A 22,053-nucleotide genomic window follows, 5' to 3' on the forward strand; every position below is an offset into this window, starting at 1 on the left:
TCCCGGCCGCACGTTGCCCGTGCATTGGGGACCGCAATTGTATTCTATGAGAATTTGAAATTCTCAATGCACATGATGCTGATTTTTTTCCGCGCTGATTTTTACCTGTGGTGCAGATTTTAAAATCCGCAGCATGTCAATTTATTTTATTTTTCCTCATTGGATTTTCTTTATTCACTTAGTAAAATCCGAATGCCGCAAATTCGGACCGAATCTGCACCAATTGATGCGGATTGACCAAACAGATTTGCCTGCGACCACCTGCGGATTTCAGTGCCTATTCTCCGCACATGAATCCTGACTGTGTTCATTTAGCCTAAGTCTAAAGCTGCTAACTCCAGCCTATTGCCACCATCTAAAGGATGGAATATAACAAATAAATACTTCCCAACATCTCCACCTCCTTCACAGAAAGAGGTCTCCAGGAAGGACAGGAAAAAAATAGGAGGGTCTAAGTTAGGCAGTCTTATAGGATCTGCATTTAATTGATATCTCCTGTCCTATGTTTCAGGAGAATTAGAAATCCCCGTTGGTGCTGCTGCTGTAGGAAAACAAGGAAATATTAGAAGTCTGACTCCCAGCAGCTTACAAAGCACAGTGCTGTATATTGTATAATGGCTGTGCTTGGTATTGCAGCTCAGCCCCATTCACTTCAATAGGAGTGAGCTACAAATAAGCCATGTGACCCATGAACAGTACTTTACTGGCCAACGAAGAGGCCATGTTGCTCACCGGCCTATTAAAGAAGATTAAGGGGTTGTTTTATCAGACTCCACAGAGTGGCCAGATATGCAATGCTGATTATACTTACCTGGTCCTCCTCACTGGGTTCTGGCTTCCTCTCCTGCCCAGTCGACTCCACGGGTCTCGGGTCTCCCAGATCCTGGGAACATGAACATAGCAGCCAATGAATGCCGGCAGCGGTGACATATCACCTGTGTGGCATATCACAGGGTCACATGCCACATGGGTAATACTTCGCTGCCATTCATTGGCTACAGCAGTTACATGCCCAGATATGAACACAGATTAGCCAGAACCCAGCAGCGGGGACCAGGTTAGTATGATCACTACCACGGGTCTGGCCACTATGTGGGGTCTGATTTAACATGTTAAAGGTAGACAACCCCTTTAAAGACAATGAATTGCCTAATATGTAAAATATATATGAAAATGGTCCTTGTGTGATATCTATGTATAACAAGATTTTATTTATCTGAAAAGCGCTTCTTACATTTTGAGCATGAAAACAGCTTCTCTCCTTTGTGACTTATCTGATATGTGAATTCTGTCATGTATAACAAGATTTGATTTCTGTGTAAAACATTTCCCACATTCTGAACATGAAAACGACTTTGCCCCGGTGTGAATTTTCTCATGTTTAAGTAGATCTGATTTTTGTCTAAAAGATTTCCCACATACTGAACATGAATATGGTTTCTCTCCCGTGTGAATTCTTTTATGTGCAACAAGATTTGATTTGACTGTAAAACATTTTCCACATTCTGAACATGAAAATGGCTTTGCCCCGGTGTGAATTTTCTCATGTTTAAGTAGACCTGATTTTTGTGTAAAAGATTTCCCACATTCTGAACATGGAAACGGCTTCTCTCCTGTGTGACTTTTCTCATGTCTAACAAGAGCTGATTTTTGTGGAAAACATTTTCCACATTCTGAACATGGAAACGGCTTCTCTCCTGTGTGACTTTTCTCATGTCTAACAAGAGCTGATTTTTGTGTAAAACATTTCCCACATTCTGAACATGAATAAGGCTTTTCTCCTGTGTGGCTTCTTTTATGTTTGACTAGTTGTGAATTATATGTAAAACATTTCCCACATTCTGAACATGAATATGGCTTCTCCCTTGTGTGAATTCTCTCATGTTTAACAAGATGCCATTTCTGTGTAAAGCATTTCCAACATTTTGAACATGTATATGGCTTCTCTTCTGTGTGGCGTCTCTCATGTATAACAAGATGTGATTTCAGTTTATAACATTTCCCACATTCTGAGCAAGAGTATGGCTTCTCTCTTGTGTGAATTCCTCTGTGTGAAGAAAGACCTGCGCTTTTTGTGGACTCTTTATCACAATGAAACCTTTCAACTCCTTTCTGAGCTGTACTTGTGGTTGCAATCTGTGATTGATCAGAAGATGGTTCTTCATAATTAGGGGGATTATATGAAAGATTTGTACTGTGACATCCTGGATAAACATTAGGGGTAATGAGCTTTTGTTCTGTAAAGTTCTCCATGATATCTTCATCTTCTAGAGATAACATGAAGTTTTCCTCAGAATTGTTACTGGGGATTTCTGTTAAGATAAGAATTGAAAATTTATTTTTACAAACTACAGAGTAGACAAACTTATAACATTACCATTAGGCTGAAGGTTGATCGAGCAGGAAGAACTATAGGCCATTTACTTTGAATCCACTCCTGGTTTTGGCTAACAAAAATAAAAACTACACTTGTTATTTCAATCTTACAAAGCTTCTATAACTTCCTGACAAAGTCCAGGATTCTGTTTTACACCAGGTCATGACTTTTATTACATACAGTAAATTATGACATGCTAAAACTCAAAAATGTGAAATGCCCGACCATGTCTGGCACCCAGTCCTGCTCTCCGCCACAGTACTTTTTGCTCCCCAACACCAACTGGGCTTTTATACAAGTTCACAAGTGTGACGATATCACACCTCGCAGCCCTGCCTGACTGTACATTGGCATCATACGGGCACGGGCACAGGTAGGCATGGGGAGGGAGAGAGGGTCGTCCATGCTACCTTCAGGCATGACACAACACTCGCTCAAAACCCTGACAGCAAACCCTGCCCCAGTGCAAAAGAGCTCTGCCTGCCCGGTAGACTGCCACCAGTTTCTCATAATATATATGCCCGGTCCATTAATGGGATTATATCGGGTTAGAAACCAACCCACAGGTAGCATATAACGTTATGCCAAAAGACGGATGTGGGGATTCGTGGATTGAGATACAGAACAACGCAAGATTCATTTATATATTTAATTGTTTTAAGGGTGCACTAGACACAACACTATATACACACACACACAACACTATATACACACAGGTATATACAATGGTCAGATGTGCAAATACAGATGGTGGTATAATCAGTTAGCAAATGAAAGTCAGTTACCAAATATGTAGGTGGTTCTTGAAAACTATAGTTCCTTAGCTTTATTCTTGGATGGTTGTCACAGTCACATGGAGGTAGTGACGTGAGCAGGTTTTCCAAGGTTCCTCCAAACATGCTACACAACATGACCTCCTTCAGAGAAAAAACAATGGCCTGTGCCCTGCACGGGCACTTTAAACCTTAGTCAGTCATGCCCTTTCCTCCACCTGGGAGGATTCCACTTCCTCTTACTGGTCCTGGTAGCCAAAACTCCACAAAACCCATTATGGCTCATAGCTCCACACCGGAAGGTCATGGGAGATGGTTCTGGTACCAACGGATCCGCCTGGATTCTGGGTACAATTCGAAACCAAACATGGCACCATTATTTGGTTCCTACTAGGATTTCTCCGTATCTCCCCTTCTCTGCATCCCACACACAAGAAAAGACCCAGGGTCGCAAAGACGTGATTGGTGTATGTATGCAATGTACGGATAGTTCATAATTTCTTATGAACTGCCGGTTCCATGATGTCTACAGAATTTCTTTGTTGTTATTGACCTGCTGAGCTGCCAGTGTGGCAGAGTGGGGTGTGAAATGTGAACACGTGGCCCTGCTGTGACCTGTGGAGCCTGATTTCCTCTGCCCACTTATGGAGCAAATGGCAGCAATTAAATCATAACTCCACATATTTCTCACAAGGATCAATGATCTGTCACCTTTCAACACAAACTGCATCTATTATTAAACAGCTATTAAACCTGATGACACTGGTGTACTCATTAGAAGAATTCATGTCATAATGCCCATTTTTATTTTTAGTGCACCTCCTCCCCTGATAAGAATCCCACACATGCTCAGTACAGGCTGCAGTCTCCCTGGCTCTTTAGTGAGAGAGCACCCATCTTCTAGGAGCATGGGAAATCACAGCTTCTAATTCCATCTACTGCTTTATTTTTCTGCAGCTTGTACAGAGCACGAGCAAGACAAATAAACGCAATAAATATTTCTACAAACCCATAGAATAAAATGAACATTTTCTTTTTACTGCAGAATAAACATGTGTGACTTTTCATCAGCAGCAGAGGAGGAGGTACATTGAAAGGTAAAGCAGCCTGTCAATTACATTATACAGTCATGGCCAAAAGTTTTGAGAATGACACAAATATTAGTTTTCACAAAGTTTGCTGCTAAACTGCTTTTAGATCTTTGTTTCAGTTGTTTCTGTGATGTAGTGAAATATAATTACACGCACTTCATATGTTTCAAAGGCTTTTATCGACAATTACATGACATTTATGCAAAGAGTCAGTATTTGCAGTGTTGGCCCTTCTTTTTCAGGACCTCTGCAATTCGACTGGGCATGCTCTCAATCAACTTCTGGGCCAATTCCTGACTGATAGCAACCCATTCTTTCATCATCACTTCTTGGAGTTTGTCAGAATTAGTGGGTTTTTGTTTGTCCACCCGCCTCTTGAGGATTGACCACAAGTTCTCAATGGGATTAAGATCTGGGGAGTTTCCAGGCCATGGACCCAAAATGTCAACGTTTTGGTCCCAGAGCCACTTAGTTATCACTTTTGCCTTATGGCACGGTGCTCCATCGTTCTGGAAAATGCATTGATCTTCACCAAACTGTTGTTGGAAGAAGTTGCTGTTGGAGGGTGTTTTGGTACCATTCTTTATTCATGGCTGTGTTTTTGGGAAAAATTGTGAGTGAGCCCACTCCCTTGGATGAGAAGCAACCCCACACATGAATGGTCTCAGGATGCTTTACTGTTGGCATGACACAGGACTGATGGTAGCGCTCACCTTTTCTTCTCCGGACAAGCCTTTTTCCAGATGCCCCAAACAATCGGAAAGAGGCTTCATCGGAGAATATGACTTTGCCCCAGTCCTCAGCAGTCCATTCACCAAACTTTCTGCAGAAGATCAATCTGTCCCTGATGTTTTTTTTTTTTAGAGAAGTGGCTTCTTTGCTGGCCTTCTTGACACCAGGCCATCTTCCAAAAGTCTTCGCCTCACTGTGCGTGCAGATGCCCTCACACCTGCCTTCTGCCATTCCTGAGCAAGCTCTGCACTGGTGGCACTCCGATCCCGCAGCTGAATCCTCTTTAGGAGACGATCCTGGCACTTGCTGGACTTTCTTGGATGCCCTGAAGAATTGAACCTCTTTCCTTGAAGTTCTTGATGATCCTATAAATTGTTGATTGAGGTGCAATCTTAGTAGCCACAATATCCTTGCCTGTGAAGCCATTTTTATGAAACGCAATGATGGCTGCACGCGTTTCTTTGCAGGTCATCATGGTTAACAATGGAAGAACAATGATTTCAAGCATCACACTCCTTTTAACATGTCAAGTCTGCCATTTTAACCCAATCAGCCTGACATAATGATCTCCAGCCTTGTGCTCGTCAACATTCTCACTTGAGTTAACAAGACGATTACTGAAATGATCTCAGCAGGTCCTTTAATTACAGCAATGAAATGCAGTGGAAAGTTTTTTTGGGGATTAAGTTAATTTTCATGGCAAAGAAGGACTATGCAATTCATCTGATCACTCTTCATAACATTCTGGAGTATATGCAAATTGCTATTATAAAAACTTAAGCAGCAACTTTTCCAATTTACAATATTTATGTAATTCTCAAAACTTTTGGCCACGACTGTAGGTGGACACACAGGACTCGTGAGAACGCTAATATTCTAGATAGACACAAATCACTGCAAAAAAATGCACCAAAATGATATGCAACGGACAATACTAGCTAATTCCTCAGGCCGATGTTAAAAGCTGAGAACTTTGCCAATATCTTCCAGTCAGGAACATATCGGAGCACCTCATGCACCACGTCACGGTGTCTCAGCACGCATGGGGTCCTACCACTAACGTGCCCGTGATGTGTGAACAGGGTCTGAACAGTGCTAGAAATTACTCACAGTCAGACTCTCACATGCCTCCACAGTGGTATCACCAATGCATTGTGAGGTAAAATAAACCAGTGAGCCGCACCCACAACAGACCATGTGACACAGAAGCCGCACCCACAACAGACCATGTGACACAGAAGCCACCAGGTGCAAAAGAATGTTACCAACAAAATAAAGTGGCACATTCCATACACATAAAGACAAAAACTCACTGAAAAAAGTGGCCTAAACGGGTGAAAATGCTCCAAACCCAGACACTGTAGCGTGTCTATAACCGGGGGAGCAATTCCTCCGCATGTGGTCTGCAGATAACGGCAATCCCCTAGATGGACTCATAAAATGGTTATTTTTATATCAGCCATTCTAGCAGTGTTTCAAAGTCAGTACACCGGCCTCCTCAGATGTAAGAGACCAATATAATGTAATCTGTATTGTGAAATCTAATTTTGTTATGGAGCACTTTTTACTTTGTACTGTTTATATTTTCGGTGCCACAGTATAAGACCCACAACTTCTATATAATTTTTTCGATATAGCTGTATGAGGGCCTGTTTTTTTTGTGCAAAGAGTTGTGTTTTTTTAATGCCACCATTTTGGGGTATACAGTTGCAAGAAAAAGTATGTGAACCCTTTGGAATGATATGGATTTCTGCACAAATTGGTCATAAAATGTGATCTGATCTTCATCTAAGTCACAACAATAGACAATCACAGTCTGCTTAAACTAATAACGCACAAAGATTTAAATGTTACCATGTTTTTACTGAACACACCATGTAAACATTCACAGTGCAGGTGGAAAAAGTATGTGAATCCTTGGATTTAATAACTGAACCTCCTTTGAACCTTTAATAGTTGAACCTCCTTTGGCAGCAATAACTTCAACCAAACGTTTCCTGTAGTTGCAGATCAGACGTGCACAACGGTCAGGAGTAATTCTTGACCATTCCTCTTTACAGAACTGTTTCAGTTTAGCAATATTCTTGGGATGTCTGGTGTGAATCGCTTTCTTGAGGTCATGCCACAGCATCTCAGTCGGGTTGAGGTCAGGACTCTGACTGGGCCACTCCAGAAGGCGTATTTTCTTCTGTTTAAGCCATTCTGTTGTTGATTTACCTTTATGCTTTGGGTTGTTGTCCTGTTGCAACACCCATCTTCTGTTGAGCTTCAGCTGGTGGACAGATGGCCTTAAGTTCTCCTGCAAAATGTCTTGATAAACTTGGGAATTCATTTTTCCTTCGATGATAGCAATCCATCCAGGCCCTGACACAGCAAAGCCGCCCCAAACCATGATGCCCCCACCACCATACTTCACAGTTGGGATGAGGTTTTGATGTTGGTGTGCTGTGCCTCTTTTCCTCCACACGTAGTGTTGTGTGTTTCTTCCAAACAACTCAACTTTGGTTTCATCTGTCCACAGAATATTTTGCCATTACTGCTGTGGAACATCCAGGTGCTCTTGTGAAAACTGCAGCAATGTTTTTTTTGGACAGCAGTGGCTTCTCTGTGGAATCCTACTATGAAATCCATCCTTGATTAGTGTTTTACGTATCGTAGATTCGCTAACAGGAATGTTAGCATATGCCAGAGACTTCTGTAAGTCTTTAGCTGACACTCTAGGATTCTTCTTCACCTCATTGAGCAGTCTGCGCTGTGCTCTTGCAGTCATCTTTACAGGACGGCCACTCCTAGGGAGAGTAGAACCAGTGCTGAACTTTCTCCATTTATAGACAGTTTGTCTTACCGTGGACTGATGAACAGCAAGGCTTTTGGAGATACTTTTATAACCCTTTCCAGCTTTATGCAAGTCAACAATTCTTAATCGTAGGTCTTCTGAGAGCTCTTTTGTGCGGGGCATCATTCACATCAGGCAATGCTTCTTGTGAAAAGCAAACCCAGAACTGGTGTGTGTTTTTTATAGGGCAGGACAGCTGTAACCAACACCTCCAATCTCATCTCATTGATTGGACTCCAGTTGGCTGACACCTCACTCCAATTAGCTCTTGGAGATGTCGTTAGTCTAGGGGTTCACATACTTTTTCCACCTGCACTGTGAATGTTTACATGGTGTGTTCAATAAAAACATGGTATCATTTAATTCTTTGTGTGTTATTAGTTTAAGCCGACTGTGATTGTCTATTGTTATGACTTAGATGAAGATCAGATCACATTTTATGACCAATTTGTGCAGAAATCCATATCATTCCAAAGGGTTCACATACTTTTTATTGCAACTGTATGTAATATATTGTTCAGGTTTTATTCATTTTTTTGAGGAAACTATGTAATGATTTAAAATATGTTGTAATATTTATGATGTTTTAGTACTTTTACGCAAAAAATCTTATTTTATGCATCAAAAAGTAATTTTTATTTTTATTTTATTTCAAAACTCCTAACTTTTTTGCTCGACATACCCGTATAAGGATTTATTTTTTTGCAAGATGAGTTTTCATTTTTATTGGTACATGTAATGATTTTGCAGTACAATTAATCTATTGACAACTTTTAATTTTTTTGGGGTGGGGGAAGGCAAATATGTCTTTTTTTAGCTCAATGCGTAGTTGAGTATGAATAAGTTATATTTATTCTATGGGTTGCTAGGATTGCACTGGAACCAAATATGTAGATTGTTCTATAGTTAACGTTCTATTACTATAGTTCTATTACCTATAATCCAGCCAGCTTCCCTTCTGGACGGGCCATCTTTGGAGCTTCAGCACGAGTGTCCCAGCCACACAAGGCTCGGTATCAGAGCCCTCTACAGCTCAGACTGTTGTGACTAGCCTGACATCAGTACAATTTGTGTTTACATGTGATAGGGATGATACTTCTCTCCATTGTAAAGCAAAGACCCAGAAATGTGGAATTTCCCGCATTCCTTTGATTCCCAGAGACTTTCAGAAGTTCATGAAGGAGAACTGCACTCAAGTTCTCATCATACCATACTGACCCAGGAGGAGATGGTTCGGCCTAATGAACACTCAGCCTAGAAAAACCCATTAAACTCCCCTTATCTCCAGGGTTGTTGACCCAGGGTCCAGTCCGCCACCAAACACTTACAAATTCTGCAGTTATCCGCCTGGAGTTTGAGAAATCCATCCTGTTACAAAATGTCATATCTGAGAGTGGTGCAGAAATTACTACCACCTCCAAAATGTACCTTAAATATGGAAAAATAATTGCTTCATGTTGTGGACAACAAAAGAATGAGGATTCTCCAAATATCCCCTTGGGATTAGATTTTTTTTTTATAGGATGTCCATAGATCTGAGCCTCCGTAGACCCTTATAGGAGACCCCCAGAAGACATGTTCCCGGAGAGCTGTATAGTGGGCACTAGATTATAGACATCAGCCGGTCACCGCTCAGAGAGGGGGCATAAGGGGGGAAAGGTTCCCTCCATAGACCCTTATAGGAGACCCCCAGAAGACATGTTCCCGGAGAGCTGTATAGTGGGCACTAGATTATAGACATCAGCCGGTCACCGCTCAGAGAGGGGGCATAAGGGGGGAAAGGTTCCCTCCATAGACCCTTATAGGAGACCCCCAGAAGACAAGTTCCCGGAGAGCTGTATAGTGGGCACTAGGTTATAGACATCAGCCGGTCACCGCTCAGAGAGGGGGCATAAGGGGGGAAAGGTTCCCTCATAGACCCTTATAGGAGACCCCCAGAAGACATGTTCCCGGAGAGCTGTATAGTGGGCACTAGATTATAGACATCAGCCGTCACCGCTCAGAGAGGGGGCATAAGGGGGGAAAGGTTCCCTCCATAGACCCTTATAGGAGACCCCCAGAAGACATGTTCCCGGAGAGCTGTATAGTGGGCACTAGGTTATAGACATCAGCCGTCACCGCTCAGAGAGGGGGCATAAGGGGGGGAAGGTTCCCTCATAGACCCTTATAAGAGACCCCCAGAAGACATGTTCCCGGAGAGCTGTATAGTGGGCACTAGATTATAGACATCAGCCGGTCACCGCTCAGAGAGGGGGCATAAGGGGGGAAAGGTTCCCTCCATAGACCCTTATAGGAGACCCCCAGAAGACATGTTCACGGAGAGCTGTATAGTGGGCACTAGATTATAGACATCGGCCGTCACCGCTCAGAGAGGGGGCATAAGGGGGGGAAGGTTCCCTCATAGACCCTTATAAGAGACCCCCAGAAGACATGTTCCCGGAGAGCTGTATAGTGGGCACTAGATTATAGACATCAGCCGGTCACCGCTCAGAGAGGGGGCATAAGGGGGGAAAGGTTCCCTCCATAGACCCTTATAGGAGACCCCCAGAAGACATGTTCCCGGAGAGCTGTATAGTGGGCACCAGGTTATAGACATCAGCCGGTCACCGCTCAGAGAGGGGGCATAAGGGGGGAAAGGTTCCCTCATAGACCCTTATAGGAGACCCCCAGAAGACATGTTCCCGGAGAGCTGTATAGTGGGCACTAGATTATAGACATCAGCCGGTCACCGCTCAGAGAGGGGGCATAAGGGGGGAAAGGTTCCCTCCATAGACCCTTATAGGAGACCCCCAGAAGACATGTTCCCGGAGAGCTGTATAGTGGGCACTAGATTATAGACATCAGCCGGTCACCGCTCAGAGAGGGGGCATAAGGGGGGAAAGGTTCCCTCCATAGACCCTTATAGGAGACCCCCAGAAGACATGTTCCCGGAGAGCTGTATAGTGGGCACTAGATTATAGACATCAGCCGGTCACCGCTCAGAGAGGGGGCATAAGGGGGGGAAGGTTCCCTCCATAGACCCTTATAGGAGACCCCCAGAAGACATGTTCCCGGAGAGCTGTATAGTGGGCACTAGATTATAGACATCAGCCGGTCACCGCTCAGAGAGGGGGCATAAGGGGGGAAAGGTTCTCTCCATAGACCCTTATAGGAGACCCCCAGAAGACATGTTCCTGGAGAGCTGTATAGTGGGCACTAGATTATAGACATCAGCCGGTCACCGCTCAGAGAGGGGGCATAAGGGGGGAAAGGTTCTCTCCATAGACCCTTATAGGAGACCCCCAGAAGACATGTTCCCAGAGAGCTGTATAGTGGGCACTAGATTATAGACATCACCTGGTCACCGCTCAGAGAGGGGGCATAAGGGGGGAAAGGTTCCCTCCATAGACCCTTATAGGAGACCCCCAGAAGACATGTTCCCGGAGAGCTGTATAGTGGGCACTAGATTATAGACATCAGCCGGTCACCGCTCAGAGAGGGGGCATAAGGGGGGAAAGGTTCCCTCCATAGACCCTTATAGGAGACCCCCAGAAGACATGTTCCCGGAGAGCTGTATAGTGGGCACTAGATTATAGACATCAGCCGGTCACCGCTCAGAGAGGGGGCATAAGGGGGGGAAGGTTCCCTCATAGACCCTTATAAGAGACTCCCCAGAAGACATGTTCACGGAGAGCTGTATAGTGGGCACTAGATTATAGACATCGGCCGGTCACCGCTCAGAGAGGGGGCATAAGGGGGGAAAGGTTCCCTCCATAGACCCTTATAGGAGACCCCCAGAAGACATGTTCCCGGAGAGCTGTATAGTGGGCACTAGATTATAGACATCACCTGGTCACCGCTCAGAGAGGGGGCATAAGGGGGGAAAGGTTCCCTCCATAGACCCTTATAGGAGACCCCCAGAAGACATGTTCCCGGAGAGCTGTATAGTGGGCACTAGATTATAGACATCAGCCGGTCACCGCTCAGAGAGGGGGCATAAGGGTGGAAAGGTTCCCTCCATAGACCCTTATAGGAGACCCCCAGAAGACATGTTCACGGAGAGCTGTATAGTGGGCACTAGATTATAGACATCGGCCGGTCACCGCTCAGAGAGGGGGCATAAGGGGGAAAGGTTCCCTCCATAGACCCTTATAGGAGACCCCCCAGAAGACATGTTCCCGGAGAGCTGTATAGTGGGCACTAGATTATAGACATCAGCCGGTCACGGCTCAGAGAGGGGGCATAAGGGGGGAAAGGTTCCCTCCATAGACCCTTATAGGAGACCCCCCAGAAGACATGTTCCCGGAGAGCTGTATAGTGGGCACTAGATTATAGACATCAGCCGGTCACGGCTCAGAGAGGGGGCATAAGGGGGGAAAGGTTCCCTCCATAGACCCTTATAGGAGACCCCCAGAAGACATGTTCACGGAGAGCTGTATAGTGGGCACTAGATTATAGACATCGGCCGGTCACCGCTCAGAGAGGGGGCATAAGGGGGGAAAGGTTCCCTCCATAGACCCTTATAGGAGACCCCCAGAAGACATGTTCACGGAGAGCTGTATAGTGGGCACTAGATTATAGACATCGGCCGGTCACCGCTCAGAGAGGGGGCATAAGGGGGGGAAGGTTCCCTCATAGACCCTTATAAGAGACCCCCAGAAGACATGTTCCCGGAGAGCTGTATAGTGGGCACTAGATTATAGACATCAGCCGGTCACCGCTCAGAGAGGGGGCATAAGGGGGGAAAGGTTCCCTCCATAGACCCTTATAGGAGACCCCCAGAAGACATGTTCACGGAGAGCTGTATAGTGGGCACTAGATTATAGACATCGGCCGGTCACCGCTCAGAGAGGGGGCATAAGGGGGGAAAGGTTCCCTCCATAGACCCTTATAGGAGACCCCCAGAAGACATGTTCCCGGAGAGCTGTATAGTGGGCACTAGATTATAGACATCAGCCGGTCACCGCTCAGAGAGGGGGCATAAGGGGGGGAAGGTTCCCTCATAGACCCTTATAAGAGACCCCCAGAAGACATGTTCCCGGAGAGCTGTATAGTGGGCACTAGATTATAGACATCAGCCGGTCACCGCTCAGAGAGGGGGCATAAGGGGGGAAAGGTTCCCTCCATAGACCCTTATAGGAGACCCCCAGAAGACATGTTCCCGGAGAGCTGTATGGTGGGCACTAGATTATAGACATCGGCCGGTCACCGCTCAGAGAGGGGGCATAAGGGGGGAAAGGTTCCCTCCATAGACCCTTATAGGAGACCCCCAGAAGACATGTTCCCGGAGAGCTGTATAGTGGGCACTAGATTATAGACATCAGCCGTCACCGCTCAGAGAGGGGGCATAAGGGGGGAAAGGTTCCCTCCATAGACCCTTATAGGAGACCCCCAGAAGACATGTTCCCGGAGAGCTGTATAGTGGGCACTAGATTATAGACATCAGCCGGTCACCGCTCAGAGAGGGGGCATAAGGGGGGAAAGGTTCCCTCCATAGACCCTTATAGGAGACCCCCAGAAGACATGTTCCCGGAGAGCTGTATAGTGGGCACTAGATTATAGACATCAGCCGGTCACCGCTCAGAGAGGGGGCATAAGGGGGGAAAGGTTCCCTCCATAGACCCTTATAGGAGACCCCCAGAAGACAAGTTCCCGGAGAGCTGTATAGTGGGCACTAGGTTATAGACATCAGCCGGTCACCGCTCAGAGAGGGGGCATAAGGGGGGAAAGGTTCCCTCATAGACCCTTATAGGAGACCCCCAGAAGACATGTTCCCGGAGAGCTGTATAGTGGGCACTAGATTATAGACATCAGCCGTCACCGCTCAGAGAGGGGGCATAAGGGGGGAAAGGTTCCCTCCATAGACCCTTATAGGAGACCCCCAGAAGACATGTTCCCGGAGAGCTGTATAGTGGGCACTAGGTTATAGACATCAGCCGTCACCGCTCAGAGAGGGGGCATAAGGGGGGGAAGGTTCCCTCATAGACCCTTATAAGAGACCCCCAGAAGACATGTTCCCGGAGAGCTGTATAGTGGGCACTAGATTATAGACATCAGCCGGTCACCGCTCAGAGAGGGGGCATAAGGGGGGAAAGGTTCCCTCCATAGACCCTTATAGGAGACCCCCAGAAGACATGTTCACGGAGAGCTGTATAGTGGGCACTAGATTATAGACATCAGCCGGTCACCGCTCAGAGAGGGGGCATAAGGGGGGAAAGGTTCCCTCCATAGACCCTTATAGGAGACCCCCAGAAGACATGTTCCCGGAGAGCTGTATAGTGGGCACTAGGTTATAGACATCAGCCGGTCACCGCTCAGAGAGGGGGCATAAGGGGGGAAAGGTTCCCTCATAGACCCTTATAGGAGACCCCCAGAAGACATGTTCCCGGAGAGCTGTATAGTGGGCACTAGATTATAGACATCAGCCTGTCACCGCTCAGAGAGGGGGCATAAGGGGGGAAAGGTTCCCTCCATAGACCCTTATAGGAGACCCCCAGAAGACATGTTCCCGGAGAGCTGTATAGTGGGCACTAGATTATAGACATCAGCCGGTCACCGCTCAGAGAGGGGGCATAAGGGGGGAAAGGTTCCTTCATAGACCCTTATAGGAGACCCCCAGAAGACATGTTCCCGGAGAGCTGTATAGTGGGCACTAGATTATAGACATCAGCCGGTCACCGCTCAGAGAGGGGGCATAAGGGGGGAAAGGTTCCCTCCATAGACCCTTATAGGAGACCCCCAGAAGACATGTTCCCGGAGAGCTGTATAGTGGGCACTAGATTATAGACATCAGCCGGTCACCGCTCAGAGAGGGGGCATAAGGGGGGGAAGGTTCCCTCATAGACCCTTATAAGAGACTCCCCAGAAGACATGTTCACGGAGAGCTGTATAGTGGGCACTAGATTATAGACATCAGCCGGTCACCGCTCAGAGAGGGGGCATAAGGGGGGAAAGGTTCCCTCCATAGACCCTTATAGGAGACCCCCAGAAGACATGTTCCCGGAGAGCTGTATAGTGGGCACTAGATTATAGACATCACCTGGTCACCGCTCAGAGAGGGGGCATAAGGGGGGAAAGGTTCCCTCCATAGACCCTTATAGGAGACCCCCAGAAGACATGTTCCCGGAGAGCTGTATAGTGGGCACTAGATTATAGACATCACCTGGTCACCGCTCAGAGAGGGGGCATAAGGGGGGAAAGGTTCCCTCCATAGACCCTTATAGGAGACCCCCAGAAGACATGTTCCCGGAGAGCTGTATAGTGGGCACTAGATTATAGACATCAGCCGGTCACCGCTCAGAGAGGGGGCATAAGGGGGGGAAGGTTCCCTCATAGACCCTTATAAGAGACCCCCAGAAGACATGTTCCCGGAGAGCTGTATAGTGGGCACTAGATTATAGACATCAGCCGGTCACCGCTCAGAGAGGGGGCATAAGGGGGGAAAGGTTCCCTCCATAGACCCTTATAGGAGACCCCCAGAAGACATGTTCCCGGAGAGCTGTATAGTGGGCACTAGATTATAGACATCAGTCTGTCACCGCTCAGAGAGGGGGCATAAGGGGAGAAAGGTTCCCTCCATAGACCCTTATAGGAGACCCCCGGAAGACATGTTCCCGGAGAGCTGTATAGTGGGCACTAGATTATAGACATCAGCCGGTCACCGCTCAGAGAGGGGGCATAAGGGGGGAAAGGTTCCCTCCATAGACCCTTATAGGAGACCCCCAGAAGACATGTTCCCGGAGAGCTGTATAGTGGGCACTAGATTATAGACATCAGCCGGTCACCGCTCAGAGAGGGGGCATAAGGGGGGAAAGGTTCTCTCCATAGACCCTTATAGGAGACCCCCAGAAGACATGTTCCCGGAGAGCTGTATAGTGGGCACTAGGTTATAGACATCAGCCGTCACCGCTCAGAGAGGGGGCATAAGGGGGGAAAGGTTCTCTCCATAGACCCTTATAGGAGACCCCCAGAAGACATGTTCCCGGAGAGCTGTATAGTGGGCACTAGGTTATAGACATCAGCCGTCACCGCTCAGAGAGGGGGGCATAAGGGGGGAAAGGTTCTCTCCATAGACCCTTATAGGAGACCCCCAGAAGACATGTTCCCGGAGAGCTGTATAGTGGGCACTAGATTATAGACATCAGCCGGTCACCGCTCAGAGAGGGGGCATAAGGGGGGAAAGGTTCCTCCATAGACCCTTATAGGAGACCCCCAGAAGACATGTTCCCGGAGAGCTGTATAGTGGGCACTAGATTATAGACATCAGCCGGTCACCGCTCAGAGAGGGGGCATAAGGGGGGAAAGGTTCCCTCCATAGACCCTTATAGGAGACCCCCAGAAGACATGTTCCCGGAGAGCTGTATAGTGGGCACTAGATTATAGACATCAGCCGGTCACCGCTCAGATAGGGGGCATAAGGGGGGAAAGGTTCCCTCCATAGACCCTTATAGGAGACCCCCAGAAGACATGTTCCCGGAGAGCTGTACAGTGGGCACTAGATTATAGACATCAGCCCGTCACCGCTCAGAGAGGGGGCATAAGGGGGGAAAGGTTCCCTCATAGACCCTTATAGGAGACCCTCAGAAGACATGTTCCCGGAGAGCTGTATAGTGGGCACTAGATTATAGACATCAGCCCGTCACCGCTCAGAGAGGGGGCATAAGGGGGGAAAGGTTCCCTCATAGACCCTTATAGGAGACCCCCAGAAGACATGTTCCCGGAGAGCTGTATAGTGGGCACTAGGTTATAGACATCGGCCGTCACCGCTCAGAGAGGGGGCATAAGGGGGGAAAGGATCCCTCCATAGACCCTTATAGGAGACCCCCAGAAGACATGTTCCCGGAGAGCTGTATAGTGGGCACTAGATTATAGACATCAGCCCGTCACCGCTCAGAGAGGGGGCATAAGGGGGGAAAGGTTCCCTCATAGACCCTTATAGGAGACCCTCAGAAGACATGTTCCCGGAGAGCTGTATAGTGGGCACTAGATTATAGACATCAGCCGGTCACCGCTCAGAGAGGGGGCATAAGGGGGGAAAGGTTCCCTCCATAGACCCTTATAGGAGACCTCCAGAAGACATGTTCCCGGAGAGGTGTATAGAGGGCACTAGATTATAGACATCAGCCGTCACCGCTCAGAGAGGGGGCATAAGGGGGGGAAGGTTCCCTCCATAGACCCTTATAGGAGACCCCCCAGAAGACATGTTCCCGGAGAGCTGTATAGTGGGCACTAGATTATAGACATCAGCCGTCACCGCTCAGAGAGGGGGCATAAGGGGGGAAAGGTTCCCTCCATAGACCCTTATAGGAGACCCCCAGAAGACATGTTCCCGGAGAGCTGTATAGTGGGCACTAGGTTATAGACATCTGACTGCTGATATCACAGCCTAAGGTTGTTCTATAGGAAAGTCCTGAAGACAACATGTCCCCCTGTGACTTGTGTGCAGAGTTGTCAGGAGACCTTGTGTGTTGTCAGATGTCTCCTCAGTTCTTGCCCCCAGCCTCATATATGAAATAAATAAGTAAGATGAGGAGCTTTCTTCTCCGCTGTTATTATTGTGGGATTTCTTCACCAATTTATTTGATTTAACTAAAATCACCAAAATGTCAGGATTTATTGTAAGGTCTACTAATGAGCCCAAAACAATGCTTAACCCTTTCCTGCACAGAGGTACATGTAGGTCACTGATGTAATTCCTGCACAATGCCGTACATGTAGTTCATCATGGAGGTGCAGACACAAAATCTGTGCCCTCATAGTCCCCAGTGGGTGTGTGGATGTGACTGACCGTCATGTCCTGCAGGAACAGCCGGGATCAGAGAAGAATCTGATCAGAGATCGCCGTCAGCTGGATAAGGGGAACACTTCATGATGTGATGGAGACATCTCCAATCAGAGAGCAGCAGCCGGTGATCAGATTCTCCTCCTGCCCTGAAGGCACCAAGGACAGAACCTGAAGTCACTTTCTCCATTCATGATTCCATACCTGTGGTGACATCTCCTGGAATGTCCTCCTCCATCTCACTCTTACACGGGGGATCGCCCATCATCCTCTCTTCTTCATCCTCCACTTTAATATCAGTCAGATCTTCCCCCTGATTTGTCATCTGTAACAATTCAGTACAATACAGCGGACAGGTGGGAAATCTAACAGATCCACAGAAGAGACCCCCACAATCTATGACCCCTCTATGACTGCAGGACCCCCCTATATAGATGTGTATAGGGCTCAGCTCCATCTACCTGAGGGTTCTCTGGGACCTTCTCCTCTGGACAGTCCTGGGAATACAGAGGACGGGGACATCTCTCTGGTGGATTTCTCCTCCTGGATCCATCTGTGGAGACACAAGCACACAGTGACTGAATACATGGCCTCCTGTAGATCTGTCTATAGATCAGACTCTTCTCTCAGTTCCAGAATTCTGTCTAAGTTTGCAACAAGTGGTGATACCTTGGACGTTGATGAACAGAAGGCGTCGCACAATCATCCCACACAACTTCATCCAATTTCTAAGGCTGGATAAAAAAACGTTGCTTTTAATCTGCCTTTTACACCACTCCCCGATGCCACTGATTGGAGCTAGGTGCTGGAAAATTTGATCAACTACAGATCTTACCACCTTCTACTTCCTCTATTTTACATAACCATATGGATTGTCCACCTTGGTGTTGTCATTTCAGTATTAAGGAGTATATGTGCGGAGGGATTCCTAATACCTATATCTGACAGAAGCTCCGACGTCAGGCTCTACACAGTCCCACAGGGGCGGACATTGCCCAGAAGCTCCATGTATATTCTACAATGTATACGCTGCGGAACACGGATTTCACAGGACGCCTCTGATAGAGCAGTGTAGTCTACTATACCGGCCCGATGGAGGCCAGAAGGACACGCTCCCATCATGTGACTGGAGACCTATGGATATAACTGACATATAAAGAACACGTAGCCTCTAATGTAATGTGAGAAGAAACTGTGGAGCTTCTCCATTACATGTCACTGCACACACGTGTATACACTGCACATGACGGCTCTTACCTTGTGATATAAGAGGCTGGTGCTCCTCCATTACATGTCACTGCACACACGTGTATACACTGCACATGACGGGTCTTACCCTGTGATATAAGAGGCTGGTGCTCCTCCATTACATGTCACTGCACACACGTGTATACACTGCACATGACGGGTCTTACCTTGTGATATAAGAGGCTGGAGCTCCTCCATTACATGTCACTGCACACACGTGTATACACTGCACATGACGGCTCTTACCTTGTGATATAAGAGGCTGGTGCTCCTCCATTACATGTCACTGCACACACGTGTATACACTGCACATGACGGCTCTTACCTTGTGATATAAGAGGCTGGTGCTTCTCCATTACATGTCACTGCACACACGTGTACACACTGCACATGACGGGTCTTACCTTGTGATATAAGAGGCTGGAGCTCCTCCATTACATGTCACTGCACACACGTGTATACACTGCACATGACGGCTCTTACCTTGTGATATAAGAGGCTGGTGCTCCTCCATTACATGTCACTGCACACACGTGTATACACTGCACATGACGGCTCTTACCTTGTGATATAAGAGGCTGGTGCTTCTCCATTACATGTCACTGCACACACGTGTATACACTGCACATGACGGGTCTTACCTTGTGATATAAGAGGCTGGTGCTTCTCCATTACATGTCACTGCACACACGTGTATACACTGCACATGACGGCTCTTACCCTGTGATATAAGAGGCTGGTGCTCCTCCATTACATATCACTGCACACACATGTATACACTGCACATGACGGCTCTTACCTTGTGATATAAGAGGCTGGTGCTTCTCCATTACATGTCACTGCACACACGTGTATACACTGCACATGACGGCTCTTACCTTGTGATATAAGAGGCTGGTGCTCCTCCATTACATGTCACTGCACACACGTGTATACACTGCACATGACGGCTCTTACCCTGTGATATAAGAGGCTGGTGCTCCTCCATTACATGTCACTGCACACACGTGTATACACTGCACATGACGGCTCTTACCCTGTGATATAAGAGGCTGGTGCTCCTCCATTACATATCACTGCACACACGTGTATACACTGCACATGACGGCTCTTACCTTGTGATATAAGAGGCTGGTGCTCCTCCATTACATGTCACTGCACACACGTGTATACACTGCACATGACGGGTCTTACCTTGTGATATAAGAGGCTGGTGCTTCTCCATTACATGTCACTGCACACACGTGTATACACTGCACATGACGGCTCTTACCTTGTGATATAAGAGGCTGGTGTCCTCCATTACATGTCACTGCACACACGTGTACAAACTGCACATGACGGCTCTTACCTTGTGATATAAGAGGCTGGTGCTCCTCCATTACATGTCACTGCACACACGTGTATACACTGCACATGACGGCTCTTACCTTGTGATATAAGAGGCTGGTGCTCCTCCATTACATGTCACTGCACACACGTGTATACACTGCACATGACGGCTCTTACCCTGTGATATAAGAGGCTGGTGCTCCTCCATTACATGTCACTGCACACACGTGTATACACTGCACATGACGGGTCTTACCTTGTGATATAAGAGGCTGGTGCTCCTCCATTACATGTCACTGCACACACGTGTATACACTGCACATGACGGGTCTTACCCTGTGATATAAGAGGCTGGTGCTCCTCCATTACATGTCACTGCACACACGTGTATACACTGCACATGACGGCTCTTACCCTGTGATATAAGAGGCTGGTGCTCCTCCATTACATGTCACTGCACACACGTGTATACACTGCACATGACGGCTCTTACCTTGTGATATAAGAGGCTGGAGCTCCTCCATTACATGTCACTGCACACACGTGTATACACTGCACATGACGGGTCTTACCTTGTGATATTAGAGGCTGGTGCTTCTCCATTACATGTCACTGCACACACGTGTATACACTGCACATGACGGCTCTTACCTTGTGATATAAGAGGCTGGTGCTCCTCCATTACATGTCACTGCACACACGTGTATGCACTGCACATGACGGCTCTTACCCTGTGATATAAGAGGCTGGTGCTCCTCCATTACATGTCACTGCACACACGTGTATACACTGCACATGACGGCTCTCACCTTGTGATATAAGAGGCTGGTGCTCCTCCATTACATGTCACTGCACACACGTGTACACACTGCACATGACGGCTCTTACCTTGTGATATAAGAGGCTGGTGCTCCTCCATTACATGTCACTGCACACACGTGTATACACTGCACATGACGGCTCTTACCCTGTGATATAAGAGGCTGGTGCTCCTCCATTACATGTCACTGCACACACGTGTATACACTGCACATGACGGCTCTTACCTTGTGATATAAGAGGCTGGTGCTCCTCCATCATGGCCTCCTTGTACAGGTCCTTGTGTCCTTCTATATACTCCCACTCCTCCATGGAGAAATAGACAGTGACGTCCTGACACCTTATAGGAACCTGACAACACAATGACACCGTCATCACCCAGACCCCTCCAGTGCTGTTACTGGAGAATTTCCCAGCATTCCCAGCAGTGTCACCTCTCCAGTCAGCAGCTCCATCATCTTGTGGGTGAGTTCTAGGATCTTCTGCTCATGTATCAGGGGGTGAGGGGGAGGCTCTGTGATGGGGGGAGGGGTCCTGCTCCGCCCTCCTGACTCCTGGAGATGGATGATGGGAGTCACACAGTCCCCCGATGTCTTCTTCACTATTGTGTACTCCTGTGGATGGAGAGAGACACTTAGGGAATAAACCCTTCAGGGGCCATGTGCTCTCCTCCGGCCCTCTCCTCCTGGGTACAACGTGCCTACTTACCTTCTCATGGCTCCTACAACATGACTATTGGTCACTGGTCACATGACACATCACTCACCATACTGGGGGCTGATCTTCAGGTTCTCCATCACTTGGAAGGTCTGGAGGCCGTTCTCCAGGACCCTGGACTCTTCCTATCACTTCCTATAATGGATTCTCCTTCCCGATGTCTGACTTGTTACAGAATACAATAAAGAGGAGAGAAATCTAGAAAAGTTTACCTCTCCGCTCAGCAGGGAGATGATCTCCAAGGTGAGGTCTAATATTCTTCTGCTGATCTCCTTCCTGTCCATCCTTGGTGGTCATTCAGGAGGAGAGAACTGGAGGAGCTGGAGGCTTCTAGTACTGCAGGCGCCTTTATGAGAAGAGGAGAGGAA

At 47.4% G+C, this 22,053-nt stretch overlaps 1 protein-coding gene across 1 annotated transcript; it reads right to left on the reverse strand.

Moving 5' to 3' along the window:
- Positions 1-1,025: 1,025 nt before the first annotated feature.
- On the reverse strand, positions 1,026-21,226 carry LOC120992044 (gastrula zinc finger protein XlCGF17.1-like). The gene is made up of 2 exons (XM_040420804.1): positions 21,196-21,226; positions 1,026-2,312 (listed from the first exon to the last, which is right to left on the reverse strand). The coding sequence occupies exons 1-2, from the start codon at positions 21,224-21,226 to the stop codon at positions 1,231-1,233; spliced, it is 1,113 nt and encodes a 370-aa protein (XP_040276738.1). The 3' UTR covers positions 1,026-1,230.
- Positions 21,227-22,053: the final 827 nt, after the last annotated feature.

This window comes from Bufo bufo, chromosome 2, assembly GCF_905171765.1.
Source record: "Bufo bufo chromosome 2, aBufBuf1.1, whole genome shotgun sequence".
Lineage (NCBI taxonomy): Eukaryota > Metazoa > Chordata > Amphibia > Anura > Bufonidae > Bufo > Bufo bufo.